The sequence below is a fragment of the Sceloporus undulatus genome, chromosome 3, assembly GCF_019175285.1.
Source record: "Sceloporus undulatus isolate JIND9_A2432 ecotype Alabama chromosome 3, SceUnd_v1.1, whole genome shotgun sequence".
Lineage (NCBI taxonomy): Eukaryota > Metazoa > Chordata > Lepidosauria > Squamata > Phrynosomatidae > Sceloporus > Sceloporus undulatus.
The window spans coordinates 22,539,342-22,559,408 of record NC_056524.1 but is presented as its reverse complement, the minus strand read 5'-3'; the positions used below and the strand labels follow the sequence as shown (position 1 = coordinate 22,559,408).

Genomic DNA, 20,067 nt, shown 5'->3' with positions numbered 1-20,067 from the left:
AAAATAAATAAATAAGCTGGGGGATGCCGGAATGTTGGAGCGGGGCCCTCCTCAATTTTGGATTAAAAACTAGCTACACTCTAATTCTATACCGATTTATCCGGAAGTACATTTCATTGTTTACAATGTGGTTTACTTCTCTATGGACATATAAAGCTGCACAGTTAAGCATGCTATTTTTAACATAAGTGATTATTCTTAAACCTGTGAATATTACCTCCAACAGTGATTCTTCCAGTTTTGCTAACTGTATCTTTTTATCCTCTTCCTGCTGTAATAATTTTGTTTTCTGTTCTTCCAAATCTGGTTTTTCATGCTGGATAGTCAAAGCTAAAAGCTGAAAGGCAAACAGCACAAGATAACGATACACACTTTGGAAACACTTGGAATAATTTTCAAACATATGTTAATTCCTCTTATTACTACTACTGCTACTACTACTAGTATTTTATATCCCGCCTTCCTACCAGTACAGGGTCTCAAGGTGGCTATCCTCTAGTGTTTTTCATACTTCATTTTATGTTATTCTGGAAGGTTCCTTTATTGTTAAGCATATTTGTGTTGTTGTAAAGTACTGTAACCAGGAGAGAAGTACAAGGAAGCTGCTCTATACAAGTAAATCCCTCTGCTCATAGTTTTTTATGTGACAACTTCAGTGTAAAAGGAATATAATACTAATAAAAGGAAGAGTGAGGCATTGCAGACTGCAGGAGAATGCCACATATATGTCAGAAGCCCACATAAACCACTGGTCTGAACAGGCATTGTGCAGCTTTTCTTCAGACCAGAGATTCAGAAGGACTCTCACACCTTTCCCTTCCACATTAAGTATGTATTTTTCACAATTTACTTCAGTGAAGTAGAATTTTCTAATCTAATCAAGAACAAGTTAATTAAAATAGTTCCCCTCTTTCCTCATTTTAAAAAGCACCAGAAGATATCAGCAGGATTAAACCAATTAACATACTACCCATACAGTATTTGTCATACATTTATGTTACCTAAGCCAGTTTGAGGGAAACAAACAGGATCTTTCAAAATTATATAAAGACTTGTCCCCCCCCCCCCCCCCCTTAAAATGGAAAGCATAGTGAAAGAGCTAAGAATGCTTACCTGTCCCCTTAAGCCACTTCGTGTTATTGTAAAGTTAACCTCTGTAACAATAGAAGCTGCATCTGGTGGGATGCATGGATTTGGGTTTCTTGTTGACAGAAATAGGCGGAATTCTTCATTATAGTCTATTACTTTGTCACCTATTTGCACAACATATCGTGGTCCTGCAGAAGGGAGAAAAACTCTGCTCTAGGAGACAAGTGCAAAATGGTACACCAGTGAAGTCAAATGTTCACTTAAAATTTATCAAAGTCACCAACTTAAGAATGTGCCTGCTAACTTAAGAATGTGCCTGCTGTGGGGGGATGGATTATGCACAAACCTCTTCTGTTGGCTGAAATGCCCTTCTGCCAGCAGAACTCTTTTTTGCTAGGTGATCTCAGAAATCTGTTAACAGAACTGCTTTTTCTGGATAATCTACCAGCAGAAGAACCAAATATAAAGAGTGGATAAAAGGCACAGTCAGCTTGCCCATGAAATCCACTGGGTGATCTTGGGCAGTCACAGGCTCCCAGTCTCAGAGGAAGGTAATGGCAAACCTCCTCTAAAAAAAAAAAAAAACTTGCCAAGATAACCCCATGGATCATTACTGAAACACTGAAAATGTTTAGGGTCACCATAAATTGGAAATTACTTGAAGACACACAACAACAAAAACAACAAAGAGGGAGGAGCTGAATTGGGCCAGATCCAGCCCCCCAAGGATACAGCCACAATGACAGCACAAAATGAGACGAGAACAAGGGTAGCCCTAAGTAATTTTCCAAATCCCTAGGCTTCAGGATGGCTTCAGATGGCTTATTTTCAGTTTAGCTGGGTTTGCCTATCCTTGGCATGGAGGACAAGTGATTTAAAAAAAAAAAACATTTTAGATGCTCCACTTTCTTTAAAAAAATGATTTCTATTACTACCACCACCACTACTACAAGTACCACATTGTTCTTATGCAAGCAAGGTGGGCAAGAAAATGACAGAGAGCCCATTCCCTATCTCCTCCTAAATTGATAATTCCAGCAGTTACAGAGCTATTTTGGAATAAAGTACCTGTCAACTTCAGCCAAGATGGTAAAAAGTCAGGAATGATAGGTATCTGGAAAGAACCACCCAGATTGGGCCAGAGGCGAATTTTCCACCCTAGCCCCCCAAATGCATCAAATATCTCTGTCCTTATCTTCACCTTCAGAATGGCTTTCTCCTTCAAAATCACTTTGTGTGACCATATCACTTTGTGTGACCATGCTGAAGGGGATATACTGTACCAGGAAAATAGAGTACTGAAGAAGGAAGGGACAAAGGCTGAGAGGCTAGGTGGGCTAGGGAGGAGGAGTTTGCATTTATTTGGGTTGGATTTAACTGCAATTTGTATCTGAAAATCATCTCATTTTTTTAAAAAAAATATAGGTTCAGGAGCTTCATGGAACTGGTGGGGGTTTCAAGGGTTGCAAAAGCCCTATATGGCTTGGGTCTAGGCTATCTGGCAGACCATCTCTCAGTATATGTATACAGGAGGGGCTGTTCTCTCAGTCCCACTACTTTCACAAACATACTTGGTGGAGATACAAGAGAGGGCCTTCTCAGTGGCTTCCCCTAGACAATGGAACTGCCCTACCATTGAGAGGCAAAGAGCTTTTTTTGTTGTTGTTCTGGCAGGCTTTTAAATCAGCTTTCTGATTTAAAAAGTTTTTAAAAGAAAGTTTTAAAAGAGTGAACAGAGGTTGCTACATTAGTTTTAGACTTAACTGTTTTAATCATGAAGTATTTTAATTACTTTTTATTTTTTAATAGCATTTTATTTTTTAAGTGTAGTTTTAAATCATTTTAATATTGTTTAATATTGTAATATATTAATGCTAATTCTTCCACATCTGTGTTGGTGGAGAGGAAAATTGCTCTCTTATTACCAAATGCATCCTCACATATTTTTAGTATTACATAGTATACTTTCCATTAGTTTTTCTAAAGAATGACCATAAAATCCTTTTCACACGTTTCCCCCCTTTAGCAGTTACTCTGTGGCAATTCTGTTAATGTTGGTCCTCCATATACATGGATTGTTCTTTCACAAATTCAATCATCCACGGCTTGAATATTTTAAAAAAAATCCAAAAAGAAAAACTTTGATTTTGCCATTTTATATAAGGGACACCATTTTACAATACCACTGCATATAATGTGTCTTGAGCATCTATGGATCCAAGGGCCTTCTGTATAACAAAAATAGCAATCCTACACTTGGCTTATTCTTCTAGAGAACAGGTTGTTAGAATGGGTAAGTAACTTTGCGTGATAGAATTTTCACTTAACAGCAAAATGCCAAGTAAGTCTTGATACTTTTAAAATACGGGGGGGGGGGGGGGGGACCATAACCTTATCACTTATTTAATGAGAATAGATGGAAAACAATGAAGTATACATTGTAGTATAGTGTGGTTCTTTGCAACAATTATAATGGTCCAAATCTTGCCAAAACCAAATATTGCTGAAATATAAATGGGCTATTTAAAGGAATTATAAAGGCACTGGAAAACATATAGGAAGCAAAACAACTTATAGGATGGTACGGAACATTTTCCTCATTAAAGGAAGTATAAGGAACGCCCTTTGCCTACCTGGCATGACTTTCATATTTTTCCTAAGAGCAAAGGAGGTGAGTACTGGCCTTAGTATAAACAATCAGCAAGCAAATCATTTCAGGTGAAGCTTGTATGCTAGAGTTTTCTTTCTCTGCCACATAATTTCCACCTGCATGTTGTAAAAATGTCTATTCCCAAATAGAATCTATACAACTACTAAGTCACTCCAAAATATATCTTATATTTTTCCTATCAGGCTGTGAAACATTATCAATACACGACTGTCAGAAGCAAAGTAATGAAGAACCCAGGATCTAGACAGACAGACAGGACACTCACAGGAAAGAACAACTGTAGATGAGGATCAGAAGAGAATTTTGCACAGCAAAATTATTCCTATTTCCTAAATGAGGCCAGATCAGATACTGGTGTTCAAAAGACCAGAAAGATGCCAGGGCTATTAGTGAGTACTTACAACCCAAGCAGCAGGAACAAAACAGAATTGGATGGAATTTACTCTTATAACCTCACATTATTGTAGGATAAGAAGCAGATATACAAATAGATACAGATTATTTTTTTGTGGGAGGTTTTGGGCTATGAGGCCATGTTCTAGAAGTGTTTGCTCCTGATATAGATCAATGTATTCATTGATTTAAAATAAGTTTTCCACTTGCATCAGAGATTTCCTAGCCAAATCTGAAAGTGCACACTAATTGGCTGACATAACTATTAAAACATGTTGATCCAAAGCTTAAAAGAATCCTTATGCTGCCAAGGAGTGTAATGAAAAAGCTTTGTGTCTAGTGCCCAGAATCTGCTCTGTTGCAGTATCCATCTGTTTTGACACAAAACAACACCATTGTGCAATTAATGGAATTCTGCTCCTCTTTGTGTTCTGGCATCTATTATTTAGCATTTATTTTATTTAAAGCATTTATCTATTACCTGTCAGCCCATTAGAGTCCCTGAAGCAATGTCTCTTGGAGACAGAGGACTGATTCTAATAACAGTGAAAAAATTCCAGTCCTGTCATCAAAATTTAGCCAAAAATAATAAATATGCATCACATTACATGGACACAGTGGCCTGAATCTTGGACACGGTGGCCTGAATCTTACAAGTTTTTCCTAAACAGATTAGGTCACTGAATAAATGTTGGCTGATGACTAAATAAATAAATAAACACAACTGATTTAATAGTCTTTTCTAATTGGAACTAACAATAGATTCAGGGTCATATAAAATAATAAGCACTTCACACTTCTCTCATACAAAGAACTGCCTTGAATTTAGTGGTCCATCAAGAGAGCTATATCAGCAATGTCCAATTATTTGTGACTTTTTTTCTTTATAACAGAAACCAAACCTTTACTGAATTCTGTTTGAAAAACCAAAGACAAATAGTTTTAAGAAACTATTAACTGTTCAGTTTGTTTGTATGAAAATAAAATACTTTGCAATAATAAAATATAATTTGTTTCTGTGGTCTCATAGTTCCAAGACAATTAAACCTAGACAACTTAAATGGGACCTGCAGTATGCACACCAGGGCATCATCTTGTCCTTAAAATGTATTAATTTTAATGTGTTTGTGTGTTTGAAGGCTTCAGTCTTAGGTGGTCGATTTCCATAACCAGTGTGTATGTATATGTGTGTATATATGTGTGTATATATGAAGTTGATACAGTTTGGAACAAGAGAAGTCACCCTCCTGCTGTGGGAGAGCTAGAATAGAATCAGCAAACATGTTCTCAGAGGGCTCTAGGGGTAGTTCACAGCAGCAGGTCTCCAGAGAACCAGGTGTCCAACACTGACAATTGTACAATTGTGCTTAAAGTCTTTAGTCTACCAAATAATTCTAAACTGTTTGAAGAAGGATACTTTCACTGAGTTCTTCCACTAACTATTGACCAATTTAAGCTTGGAAAACGCCTTGCCTAGTCTGATAATGTGGTCAAATATTTGTGTGTGTGCGTGTGTGTGTGTGTGTGTGTACGTGCCCATGTTTGTCAAGACAGTGAAATCTAGGCACTGAAATTTAGCAATTAAGGGTTTAAGGAGATCTTAAGAATGTAAGCTTTTGGAGTTTGCTTTTTTAAATGGATTAATTTTAGTTAATTGAAATATGTCTGCATCCTGTAGCATAACAAGAAATGTGGAAGATGTAGTTAGGCCTTATACTCTCATTTATTCAAAGGACTTCTATGTAAATTCATGAAGATACTGTAGGGAAAACAGCATGCTGCCTGAGATGGTTGCTTTCCTCTACAGGGATCCTGTACCCTTCAAAAATCAAGAAGGGAAGGGAGAGGGGAAATCCTTTTGGTCGGGGGAGCCAAAATGAGCAGAGAGAAAGGCTGAGCACTAAGATGGAGAAATAAAGAAAACAGTAAGAAAGGAAAGATCAGGTTGGGGATTCAGAGAGAGAGAGAGCAGAGGGGAAGAGAAGGAGAACTTTAAGAGGCAAAGGGAGAGAAAACACTAAAGTGAGTGAAAAGAAAAACACAACAGTTAACTCTGTGGGAGAGAGAAAAGCATCAGGTGGATGAGGGAAAACAAATACCTTATATGTCATTGGGTGAATGAAGGGAAATAAATAAATGTAAAATCATATTAATCCAGTGTAATGCCTCTTCTTGTTTCAATCATCTGGCTACTTTCCTATTTCATTCAAATATCGTACTGTCTCTCCTGTCCTCAAAAGCACTTGTCCTGGCCCATCTACGCTTTCCAACTACTGCCAATTTCCTTTCTACCTTTTGTCTCCGATTTCTGAGTAAGATGTTTATTCCCACTATTTTGCCTTTCCCTTCACTGGCCTTTTCTTATGAAGCCCCCTTGAAGTTTTCCATGTCAACTATCCTCTTTCCAATGCAGCTAACTTCTTTGTTTACTCAGTCTCCACTGAAACCACTTAAAAAATCTCTCAACAATGTGTCTCCTAGTGACTAAAGTCATCAAATCCCATTAATAAAAATGGCATACATTTTAAAAAATGATATTCTTTAATATGCATTTTATACACCCAAGCTGCAGAGCTATTCTGAATGGTTCAATGGTTTGTCTTTTTATCTGAAAGCAGAACAACTATCATATATGCCTAAACATTATGAGTTGGAAATCTACCTTGTGCAACAAGGTCCTTTCTGAGCAATGGATAAAGCACAGGCTCTACTCCATCCATTTCCTGTATAATTAGGGTCTTCCCAAATCGCACAGCCAGTTCAAGAGCATTAATGAAGTTGGCATCCTGCAGAAACAAAATTTCATAACCATTGATTATTCCAGTTCACTATTAATTAGAATTTTAATACAAATTCACCTGCAGAGAAAAAGAAGGATAAAGACATAAAGAAGGCAATTTCAGGGTCAGGAAATATGTAAACAAGAAACTGTGAAATAAGCCCACAGTGCTCTAAATTAGTTAGAGGAGTGGAATCCATCAAAGTGTTGCTCCCCTGTAGAAACATGCTTTATGAGCAGGATACTGACAGGAAGAAAAGAACCCAATATTGGTGGTAGCTGGGAACAGTCTAGATACATTTAAGATGCAGCAGAATTTGGGCTGTATAAGGAAATGGTAGAGCTGTATGTGGATTTGGACAGTTGAAAATCTTTATCTTATAAATAGAAAAGGGTCATGTTCAAACACCAGAAAATGAGAATCACAACATGGTGAGGGAGTATATATGGTACTCCCTCACCATGTTATGATTCTCATCTTCTGGTGTTTGAACATGGCCCTTTTTCATTTATAAAATAAAGATTTTGTTGACCACATGTATAAGTTGAGGGCAGGTTTTGGGGCCAAAATTAGAGATTTTGATATGACCTGTGGATAAGTTAACAGTAAAACTTAGAGTCTCAGGAACCTTCCTCCACCTCTGCAGCCTAGATGACCCTTCAGGAGACAGTAGGATGGGGAGGAAGCTTGAATGGTGAGCACCTGCCCATCTTCCTCCTCCACAGCCCAGATGTCCCCTCGGGGGATAGTCAAGCTGGGGATGAAATTTCATGGGTGAATGCTTGCCTTCCCACCTCCTCCCCAACCTAGTTGTCTCCTGTGGGGCAGCCAGGCTGGGGATGAGGCTTAGGGGACCAGAGTTTACCCTGCCTCCTCCTCCCATCCTGGCTGTCCTCCGAGGGACAGCCAGGCTGAGGACAAGGCTTCAGGGATGAGGGTTTGCCCTCCCTCCTCCTCCTCCCCACACCAGCTGTCCTCCGTGTAGCAACCAAGCTGGGGACAAGGCTTGAGAGGCTAAGGCTTGGCCTCTCCTCCTCCCCACTCTGGGTGTTCTCTGATAGACAGCCAGGCTCAAGGACAAGGCTTTCTCCTGAGAGGCAGTGAAGCTGGGGATGAGGCTTGAAGGGCGAGAACTTGCCCTGCTCCCTCCTCCTCAGCCTAGTTGTCCCTTCGGAAGCCCCACACTGGGGAAGAGAGTATTACCATACTGACACATGTGTAAGTCAATCCAGATTTTGGGGGTCAACTTATACATGAGCAAACAACAACAACAACAACAACAACAACAACAATAATTTTTATTTCTATCTCCCACCTCTCCCATTGGATCAAAGCGGGATATATGACACGTATGTCAATCCAGATTTTTGGGGTCAATTTTTGGACAATATTTTTTACTTATATACGAGCATATATGGTAGGTAAGGTCCACCCTTTCTAACTAAGCAAATCATGCTGCATATGGTGCAAATACTCCTTGTGAATGCCTGATTTACAAACATCCATCTCAAAGAAAGGGGGGGAACTGAGTGTTTCTAAGGAGACCTTAGGTTATATGCAACACTATCAGTGTGGAAGATGAGGTGAATACACCTTAACTACCACTATGTAAAGACTCTTCCCGGTCCTGGGAATGCTGTAAATGATGCCCAAGTACAAGTGATATGAAAGAATTTATCTTCTTGTAAGGGAAAGTTCCAAGCACTCAGGAACATTTGATGAGGGATATTTGTAAATCAAGTCAAAAACAAAACAAAACAAAAAACCTGGGTAGCTTCAAAAGACAATGGGTATAACAACATATCCTGTAATGCAGGAGTTGTACAAAGTCTGTATCATTCATTTTAAATAAAAATGGTAAACAAAAAAATTATTTGTTCAGCATCACAAAACAATCTACAGGGTTTAAGCAGGACCTGCTGATTGATGATTTCCAAGCGTGATTCTTTCAAATGTGTTTTCAGCCATTCTGTAGCTCTGGAAGAAGGGTCTATCAAAAATGGACAAACCTTACTCTGTCAATAGGAGAGAGAGAGAGAGAGAGAGAGAGAGAGAGAGAGAGAGTATGAACTATATTTAAAACATACAGGCATATGATTTACATTTTATTTTCTCTTCCCAACCAATCCACCCAAAATTTGTAAAATAAAGTAAGGAAAATTGCAAAGGTTGGTACTGAGGACAAAAAAGAAAACACCGGAAGAGGAGGAAAGGAGTGAGGAATTCATGGATAAAATTACTGATGATCACTTGACTAATGCCACTGTGGTAGCATGAGGAGAGATAGTCAATGAGACTGTGGACTGCACAGAGAATTAAACCTTTAACTTCTATCTTGTATTATTATCTATTGTTTTATATGTATTTTGTAGAATTTGGCAGGTTTCATTGTATCAGTTTTATTGTTTGTATGTACAGCACTGTGTAAATCTACAGCACTCTATAAATAAATAAATAATAATAATAATAATAATAATAATTGTTATTATTATTATTTAACTCTTGAATGGTGCATTGGTAGATTTTTTGGGGACGGATCCTGAAGTGTTCCTGACAACGCAGTCAAACATTCACACAATCTGTTGTTCACTTCAACTTCTGTAACATCAAGTAAAGGCAGAGAACGGTTTAAAAAATTATACCAATTAGAGAAAGGGCAACTTTTTTTCACTCACATCCAAAGAAAACTGGGCTAATTATAAAGACTTAACAACTGAAAGGCCATTTTACTGGACACAACATGGTAATACGAATTCAGCATCATATTAGATAGACATGTCAGAAAAAATTTTAAAAGTCATACAATTTACCTGCAAGATCACAAGGGCATTTTCTATTGACAGATCATCAGAAGGTAAACCTTCACTTTTCCAGATCAACTGCTCACTTTCTGTGCATAGGAACCGTCTAAGATCAAATTCTAAGAATCAGAAGATACATCTCTTAATTCCTTTGAACTTGCTGGAGCATTCTACATGTATAATACTTCCCCCTAAAGTATCTAGAATATATTGAACTGTGGTAACTTATCATGCATTATATTTTTGAGTTATTTTATTACTTGGAATTAGAATTGGATTTCTGATATCTTATCCTCCTGGGATCATGACATTTCTGTACCAGAATGACATAGAAGAAGATAGAAACAAACTACTGATGCAAACACTGTGGCCAGACTATTGTTTACTGTTGTGATCATGCTTCAGGATCAAACACTCCAGCAAACTGCACCTAGCTCTAGTTTGGAGACAAATACAGGAGTTAATTTGGAGGGTGGGGGTGGAATTTCAGATCTTTGTTCACATCTGCAAAAGGCATTTTATACTAAAAAAATTAGTCTGGAAAAGCTCTAAATTATTTTGAGGCGCTCAAATAAATGGTTTTATATTTCTGGACCTAACAATGAATAAAATACACTACAGTAAGGGTCATCTTATTATAGTGTCAAGATAAGGCAAGCTTTGAAGGCATATTTTATCTAATTTTTGCTCAGTGACACTTTTGATGCTAAAGGAAATATTATTTAATCTTGCAGACAGAATATATTTCTCCTGAATCAAGTGAGTCACTCATCTATTAGGAATGACTAAAGTAGTTGTAAGTAAAATAATTATTCCTTCTATTTCTAACTCTGTCAGAGATGTTATCTTTATCTTCAGTCAGTCTGTTATCTTAGATCTACTTTAGAGGATTTGTTTTAGCCTGAGCTAAAAAGTAGATTTGGTAAATTCCTAGGAGCTGTGAATTATAAAATTTCTTTTCCAAGGTGGTATCATTTCCCCCACATATCTATTAACAGAATTTGATCCTCCATGGCAGGGAATACATATATCTCCAAGGGCAGATGGTTTCTCAGTTTAAAAAAGATATAAAAATAGACAGGTGTGCAATCAATCACCAGGAAAACCAACAGATTTTATGTAAATTGACCCCTGCCCCCTCAAAAACTCAGCATGGTATAGTGGTTCACGTGTTGGACTAGGGCTCCAGAGACCAGGGTTCAAATCCACTCACAAAAACTCATTGAGTGACTTTGGGCAAGTCACACTCTCTCAGCCTCAGATGATGGCAATGGCAAATCCCCTTTTCTGCCAAGAAAACCCTGTGATGGGTTGGCCTTGGGGTCTCCATAAATCAGAAACAACTTGAAGGCAAAGAAGACACACACACACACACAGGTAAATGCACATAGTGGTGCTCAACTATGGAGCACTGGCATTTCTCAAGAAGCATGGTTAGTTTGAAAATGTGTGATCTGTTTCTTAAAGGAACAGGCCTTCATCGCACAGGGATCAATCTAAGTTAATTCAATACCCAATCACAACTGACTCACTGAATAACTGTGACTTCTTAAGTCAAAACTTGCTAAATCCCATAGATTCAATGAGTCTACCTTTATTGGAACTAATAACTGGATTCAGTCCACAGACCCACTTTGCTAGGATTCCAGGTCACAAAAAGTTGCCTACAGCAGTCCAAAAATAGATTAATTGCCACTGTTTCAATTTTGCCATTATCTGGTCAAGGAAGAATGTGAGCATTGCTAGGTTAGTAGTTTTGTATTGTTTTCTCCAGCTCCAGTTGGGATGGGCTCTGAAAGCGATCTTTCACCCCACCCCTCTGTTGACTAGAGGTCCACTGCAATCAAACTGGAGGATTTCAAGTTACACTGTGCTTCCTTGCATGCATGTATGTATACAGTGCACTTGTGCCTTGCACGGACGCATTTTACACGGCTTCCAGCTTACACGGAAGCCGCTTGGGGAGGAAAACAATGACTGCTCCGCCACATGCACAAGCCCCATTATTTCCTATGGGGCTTGAGCATAGGCAGATTTTCCCTTACGTGGGGGGATCTGGAATGGATTCCCTGCGTAAGGATATAAATACTGTATATGTATTTAATATATCTTCTTTCTCCCGAATTGGACTCAAGGCAGCTCACAAAAATGCTTAAAAACAACAACAAAAAGTACATTTCTAAAACACAATTAAAACACCTTAAATTGAGGCGCGTTACAGATGCGCCGAAGGGGCGTGCTAGGGTTAGGAAGGGGTGTATTAGGGTTGAGAAGGGGCGTCCCTTCCAGACGCCCCTCAACTTTAGTACGGACCGAGTCCGTACAAAATGGCAGCGCCCGTCCACACAGGGGCCGCCATTTTGACGTCACGGACACGTAGCATTCGGACGTCGCGTGGCAGAAGTGACACCGCGAGTGCGAGACTAGCGCCTCGCGGCACCACTTCCGAGGTGCTGAAAGAAGCGCCATTTCAGTGCTTCTTTCTTGCTGCGCCCAGGAACTGCGCAGTTTGGCCGCTGCGGTTCCCGGATGCAGCAACCGGCGGCGGCGGCAGAGCGCCCTTCTTGGGCGCTCTATAACGCGCCATAATTATTTAAAATTATAAAACCATTAAAAACATGCCATAGAAAACAACCCAATAAGAAGCCTTTGTAGGTGAAACTATGTATTAAATGCCTACTTGAAAAAGCAAGCTTTTAAACCCTACTAGGAAAACAATGCTGCAGCATGTATCATGGTTTGGTAATACTAATTTATTTGTTGTCTTTTCATAGAAATAACAATATTTACTTTCTAGACCAGCTGATTTTGTCCATGAATCCAAGCTTGCTTTTCTTTGATCTTCTGGGGCAGAGGAAAGGTAAGTAATAAAAGCAGCAGATAGCTGAGCTCTCCTTGGCAGCGTACTCAATTCATCTGCTATCTCTGAGACCTAAAGAGAATAGTTTTCTGACATGATTATTTAAATTTAGTTTTCTGCTTAAAACACATTTCTCCATGAGTATGGAAGCACTGTTAATTGCTAATGTATCTATAAACACAGCCACCTGGTTAGTCTTGGATATATTCAGAGATAAACAATCAAAATGTGTGCTAGATATACTGTACAGTTTTATCAATTTTCAACATGCAGTAGCTACAATATCATTTACTGGCACTTTTCATGGTTAACTTGAAGAAGAAAGGGTGAAGTTTGCCCATCTCGTGAATTTTTAAAAATTGAATATTTTATTTGTTTTATAACAACAACATAAACAAACAATACAAAAATAATAAAAGGCCTTGAAGAGTCATATAAAAGCTGTGCAGAATAACAATCTCTACTGTTATTTTGTACAGCTTTTATATGACTCTTCAAGGCCTTTTGTTATTTTTGTATTGTTTGTTTATCAGTAACCAAGATTCTAAAATCATCACTCAAACTTTTCTGGTTGGTGGGTTCAGAGTTAGAGTGTCCTTCCAAAGAATAATCTGGTGGGCAGGAGGTCCAATGTCGGGGGAGTTGTTGTTAATGTAGTCAATAAAAATTGACCAGTTTCCAAAAGAGGTGTGTGGTTTCCTTTGTTCATTACAGAGTCTGAAGGTGTCACAAAGTTTTTCCATTAACCAAGTGTCCCAAACCTTTGTCCACCAGTTAGTTATTTTTACATCCCCTGTTTTCCAGTTTCCTGCAATTACATTCCTAGCTGCTGCAATAAGAAATGTGATGAGCTTGCAATGTTTTAAATGGCTGTTTTGTTTACCAAAGATGGACAACAACAAAAGACCTGGACAAAAAGTTACATTTTGTTTTATAATAGAAGAAATTTGTGCTAGTATGACATTCCAAAAGTTTTTGATTTTATGACAGTTCCGCCACATGTGCTCAAAGGAGCCAACAGTGTCACAGCCTCTCCAGCATTTTGGTGAGGCATTCCTCGTTATCTGAGATAACCGCACAGGAGTTAGGTACCACTTGTATATTAATTTTAGAGTTGCCTCTTTTGATAATGCTGATCTTGATTTATATGTAGGCGAGGTGCAAATGCATTCCCATGTGGCTTCAGAGATATCTAAATTCAGTTCCGATTGCCACATTATCCCAGCCATTATTGCCATAAAGATAATAAAGTAAAGGTAGCCCCTTGACATGAATGTCTAGTTGTAACCGACTGTGAGGAGTGATGCTCATCTCCTTTTCTAAGCCGAAAAAACAGCAATGTCTGAAGACTGCTCTGGTGGTCATGTGGCCAGAATGACTGCACCAAGCGCTGTTACTTTCCCACTTAAATGATACCTATTCATCTACTTGCATTTGCATGCTTTCAATGCTAGGTTGGCAAACGCTGGGACTAGTGACGGGAGCTCACCCCATCATGCAGCACTCAAGCCTTGAACTTTCAACCTTCCAATCATCAGAATTGGCGTCTTAACCACTAAGCCACCATGTCCCCTTACTGCCATAAATAGATTGTATTAAATTTTTGTAAATGACAGCTGTCTCTCCCTTGCGACCACACCTTTTCCATGCAAAATGTTTCATAAAAGGTCATGGGGCAAAGGTAGTTCTCCTTTGACATTGTATGTCTTGCAAAAGACAGTACCTGTGATATTTGCATCCAACAGAACTTTAACAGGAGATGTATAAACCTGCCCCAGATCGTCTATCAAAATTTCTGCATTTTTTATTTTCCCATGTTTAAATAAATCAGCAAGTCTGTAAATACCACCCTTCTTCCAACCTTTAAATTGGTTTATTTTGCCTATGTCATAGAAATGAGGGTGCAATAAGAATGGGAAGATAAGGGATGGTCTTGGAGCCAATATATGGATCCATTGTTTCCAAATAAAGAAAAAGTTATAAAGAAATAGTTTATTTCTTTTAAAACACTATGTGACTTAAGAGAGAAGAGCAATTTCAGTTCAGCCTTACTGTCCAGATCCATCTCCATAGACACCCAGTGAGCAGAGTCTACTTCCATTATTAATTGGGAGAGTTGGCTTAGTTGGAATGCATGATAATATAATTTAATATCTGGAATTGCTAAGCCCCCTGCTCTTGAGTTAGTACACCAAACGGATTTGGGGAACCTAGGCTGTTTTTTATCAAATATAAAATCTGCAGTCATTTTTTGCCAGAGTTTAAATTTGGAAAGGGCTGATGGACTGAAAAAATAAATAGCAATCCTCCCCAACAAAGAAAGGTTCAGATGTTTCCATTTTTTTAGTTTAGCCTTCATCCATTTAATAACAGGGTTGTAATTCCTGGGTATCAATTGAGGATATCTAAATATGGAGATCCTGAGAAACATAATTGCAAACCGGTGGTATTTGCCAATGCGGTTTGGTCTGCAGCTGAGGTGTTTTAAGTACATCAGTTTAGATTTTAAGTAGTTGATCTTAAGGCTGGAGTATTTTCCAAAAGTGTCTATCGTGTTCTTTATTTCAGGGAAAGATTTTTCAGGGTGTTGTACCACTAGTAAAATGTCATCTGCATATAGCATTATTTTGTATTGGGTCTTGTCAATGTGTGAACCTGTTATACTTAGGTTTGATCTGATGAGTTCAGCCAGAGGTTCTATATAGATTGCAAATAATATGGGTGATAGTGGTCATCTGGTGAATTTTCATTCTGAGTCCGAGCCATGCCATAACTGAGTAACTACTATTGCAGCCTGGAGACAGGAAATCTTACTCTTACTTTCTCAGTGATGGAATATATCAAGATAGGAAGTTTTCTGTTGCCCTTAATTTGAAACATAAAATATTTAATATCCAGAACTTTAACAGGAGATGTATAAAAGTAGAAGATACTGTAATTGTTTAAAAAGGAACCTACTTAGGAACACATAACAGATACAAATTATTTTTTTAAAAAAACATCACTCAACTTTGAGAAAGATAGCAATGGTACATTTTTAAGGAGGATTCATCCACCAACCTGGGTGTTCCATCTCTTATGCTCTCTATCAAGCTGTTTAATCAGTATTTCTGCAGCTTTCACAGTCTCTTGTGCTTTAGCAACTTCTGTTTCAAGCTTAGCTGCCTCACTTGTTCTGGCTTGGAACCTGTAGACCAAATACACATTTAAGACATCTTCAATAACAACAGAATGTGCTTTGAAGTTAAGCTTAATTCTCATTTCAGAAGGAAAGCATTATTACAAAAACATCCCAGTTGTAATAGCTAAAATATTAAATTCCAATATAACAGGAGGGAGGGGAATCAAAAGTATTTTGAAGAAAATAAATACATACTTGTCTTTTAATTCAGCCACCTTTTGGCCAACAGAATTAACCAAATCTTCCAGCTTTTGTTTTCTTTCTTCTGTTTTCCTGAGATTACTGAAACATATGAGGAATATTTATTAAGATCCTTACCAATCAGGATGTAAAAAAAATGGGTGGCATTAGAAAGGTATATTAACAGCCGAAAGCACTTTTCAAAGACACAAATTGTTCCATAGATGGGAACTGAAATAATAATTTAAGCCATGACCCTCAAAGCATCTTCTCTCTGAGGACAAGAGGTATACTTCAGAGAAACAAGTTGGATGCTTGCACATAGAAGCATAAAATCTGCATTATGAGCTTTGTTTCAAAAGACAAGAGAAATCCATAAAAGTTCTCAGCATGTTTAAGGATGTGCAATTTTCTTAAATAATAATAAAATAAAACTTTTATTTATATCCCGCTTTTCTGTTACAAGACAATCAAAGCGGCTCACAACATATTAAAATCCACATTTACAAAATTATGTCCCAAATTCCCCCCCCCCTTAAAACAGGATTAAACATGTACAATTAAAATATCTATTAAAAACACACACACAAATACACACACACACACACACACACACACACACACGAGGACAGAGTGGTGGGCTAATACATGATGTGGGGGGGCAATCATTCTGTGGCCGGGCATTTTTATTCAGGAAAGGCCTGCTGGAAGAGATCCGTCTTGACAGCTTTTTAAAAGCTGTCTAAGCTGGCAATTTGACGGATCTCATCCGGCAGACCAATCCACAATTTGGGAGCAATTGCAGAGAAGGTCTTCTGAGAGGTAGCAGTTAGTCTGGTTTTTAAAGGCTGCAATAGATTCCTCCCAGAGGACCTGAGGGTGCGGGGCGGATTATATGGAAGCAGGCGATCCCTCAAATAGGTTGGACCCAAGCCATGTAGGGCTTTAAAGGTTATAACCAACACCTTGTACTGTGCCCGGAAACTAATAGGCAGCCAGTGAAGAGATTTTAAGATGGGTGTTATTCGATCACTCCTAGTTTTTCCGGTGACCAGCCTGGCTGCCATATTTTGCACTAGTTGAAGTTTCCGGACTAGGCACAAGGGTAGCCTCATGTAGAGCGCATTACAGAAATCAAGTCGTGAGGTTACCAGTGAATGTACAACAGTTTCTAGGTCCTTTACTTCCAGGAAAGGGCGCAGCTGGCGTATCAGCCGAAGCTGATAACAGGCGCTCCTGATCGTCGCATTCACCTGATTTCTCATGTGAAGCGACGGATCTAGGAGCACCCCCAGACTGCGAACACAGTCCTTTGTGGAGAGCGTGACCCCATCTAGGACTGGAGATTGCAACCCTATACCTGGTTTGTACCTCCGTTTTGTCTGGATTCAGCTTGAGTTTGTTTTTCCTCATCCAACCCATTACCGCTTCAAGACACTGATTGAGGGGAGAAATGCCATCTGTTGTCATAGCTGCTGATCTGGACATGGAGAAATATATTTGGGTGTCATCAGCGTACTGATATCACCCTGCCCCATGTCTGCGAATTATTTCTCCCAGCGGTTTCATATAAATGTTGAATAGCATTGGGGACAGTATGGCACCTTGAGGGACGCCACATTTAAGTTCCGTTTTTAAGGAGCGACTCTCCCCGAGCATCACCCTCTGGAATCTACCTGAGAGGAAGGACTGGAACCACTGGAGTGCAGTGCCACCGATTCCTAACTCTCTCAGACGTTCCAAGAGGATGTCATGATCTATTGTGTCGAAGGCCGCTGAGAGGTCTAGCAGCACCAACACGGTCACGCTTCCTCTGTCAATGCCTAGACGAAGATTGTCAGCCAGAGCAACCATGGCAGTCTCCACCCCAAATCCTGTCCTGAAGCTGGTCTGAAATGGGTCTAGATAATCAGTTTCATCCAAGATGGCTTGGAGTTGAAGAGCGACAGCCCTCTCAATCATCTTGCTCAAAAATGGCAGATGGGATACAGGCCTGTAGTTCTTCATATCCAGGAGGTCCAGGGAAGGTTTTTTCAGAAGCGGTCTAACAACCGCCTCCTTTAGGCAAGTTGGAACACTACCTTCCCTAAGGGATGCATTGATGACATCTCTAAGAAATGCCCTCAAGGCATCACCCGCCTCCCCCCCGGACAGCCAGCCATGATGGGCAGAGATCGATGGGACATGTCGTCGTCTTCACATTTCCAAGGATCTTGTCCACGTTATTGGTACTCACAAACTCAAACCGATCCAGTTTAACCTCAACAACGGGTTCACTGGACACCTCAACAGTCGATTCTGCTACAATCCCGGCATCCAGGTCGGCTCTTATCTGAGAGATTTTATCTGCAAAGTAGTTGTTAAAAGCATCAGAGCAGGCCGTTGTCGGGTTGAGCAAAGGGTTCTGTGTCAGTTCCCTTACCACCCTAAACAGCTCTGCTGGACAAGACTCCGCAGACACGATACGTGCAGAGGAGAAAGATCTCTGTGCTGCCTGTATCGCCTCTCTATAGGAACGGAGGAATTTCCTATGACGAGTTCTGTCAGATAAGAGTCGAGTGTCACACCAGTCGCGCTCTAGTCGTTGTCCAAACCACTTCGTTTTCCTCAGATCTTCCGTATACCAAGATTTACGATTAGGAGCGGGTTGGAAAGGACACTTGGGAGCAACTGTGCCGATAGCCTTGGCGGTATCGGTGTTCCAGGTATTAACCAAAGCTTCAACAGAATCACCGGCATTACCAACCAAGGAACCCTCTAAGGCTTTTTGCAATCCAATTGGTTCCATTAACTTTCGAGGGCAGACCATTCTAATGGGTCCTCCACGCCCGACGGGGTAGACTGTGGCTCTTAGTTCAGCCTGGACCAGGAAATGATCCGTCCACGACAGTGCAGTGGTACTAGTTACCTCTGCACACGGATATTCCTACTCCGTACTAAAGACTGCATCGAGGGTATGACCTGCACAATGCGTTGGCCCGGAAACCAATTGGGATAGGCCCATGCCTGTCATGGAATCCATGAACTCCCGAGCCGCACCTGTTAAACTGGCCTCGAGTGGGATGTTAAAGTCACCAGAATTATAAGTCCATGCAAATTTATTATAAAATAACCCACATTTAAATTTATTTTTAATATGCATGTAACTGCAGCTTTAGATTAAAGAATAATCATATTGCTCCTTGTAAGAAATACAAGTTAGGTAAAGAAACATTTTCCTAGAGCAAAAATCCATTGGTGCACTTTAGAAACCATAAAATATTTCAATACTAAAGCGACAACATGTTGTATTCAAACATGTTCAAAGGCGTGCTATATTTATTCTTCAGATCTGAACCAACTCTTCTCCATGAGGTTATTCCAATTCATGTTTCCATTTTTCTTATTTGGTATCTCATAGCCAAGCGGGCCAAGGCGAATGGCCTCTATTCTATCCTTGTCCTACTCGATCTGTCTGCGGCCTTCGACACCGTGGACCACTGTCTCCTAATAGATGTACTCGCTGACCTTGGTTTCTCGGGCCTTGTTCTTGATTGGTTCACATCTTACTTGTCAGATCGATCTTTTTCAGTGGTCTTGGGTGGTCAGACCTCGTCTTCTGTCCCCTTATCTGTTGGAGTTCCTCAGGGCTCTGTTTTGGGTCCCCTTCTGTTCTCTCTATACACACTCTCCCTTGGCAAACTTATCAGTTCTTTTGGTTTCTCCTACCATCTTTACGCCGATGATACCCAGCTGTACCTTTCCACCCCTAATCTTTCACCAGAGCTAGAGCAGCAAGTGTCATCCTGTTTAACAGCTGTCTCCCACTGGATGTACCATCGGCGTCTGAAGCTCAATATGTCCAAGACCGAGCTTCTTGTTTTCCCTCCTAAGCCCACCCTTCACCACTCCTTTTCTATTTCTGTCAATAACATCTCTATCCAGCCGGTCCAGGAAGCCCGCAGTCTCGGTTTCATCTTTGACTCCTCTTTGTCATTTATCCCACAGATTCAGACTACAGCCAAAGTCTGTAGATTTTTTCTCTATAATATCGCCAAAATCCGTCCATATCTCTCAGCTTCTACCGCAAAAACACTGGTCCATGCCCTAGTGGTCTCACGACTAGACTACTG

The 20,067-nt window shown here is 39.7% G+C and overlaps 1 protein-coding gene across 4 annotated transcripts in view; it reads right to left on the bottom strand.

The window, feature by feature from the left end:
- The window catches only part of DYNC2H1 (dynein cytoplasmic 2 heavy chain 1), a 248,851-nt gene that overhangs the window by 130,988 nt on the left and 97,796 nt on the right, over window positions 1-20,067 (bottom strand). For all 4 annotated transcript variants that reach the window (XM_042458285.1, XM_042458287.1, XM_042458286.1 and 1 more), the window contains 8 exons: window positions 15,971-16,057; window positions 15,655-15,781; window positions 12,525-12,666; window positions 9,744-9,853; window positions 8,850-8,948; window positions 6,816-6,939; window positions 1,114-1,277; window positions 218-337 (listed from right to left, as the gene is read on the bottom strand). In XM_042458285.1, coding sequence (XP_042314219.1) covers window positions 218-337; window positions 1,114-1,277; window positions 6,816-6,939; window positions 8,850-8,948; window positions 9,744-9,853; window positions 12,525-12,666; window positions 15,655-15,781; window positions 15,971-16,057 — 973 coding nt within the window. The remainder of the gene's footprint in view (window positions 1-217; window positions 338-1,113; window positions 1,278-6,815; window positions 6,940-8,849; window positions 8,949-9,743; window positions 9,854-12,524; window positions 12,667-15,654; window positions 15,782-15,970; window positions 16,058-20,067) is intronic.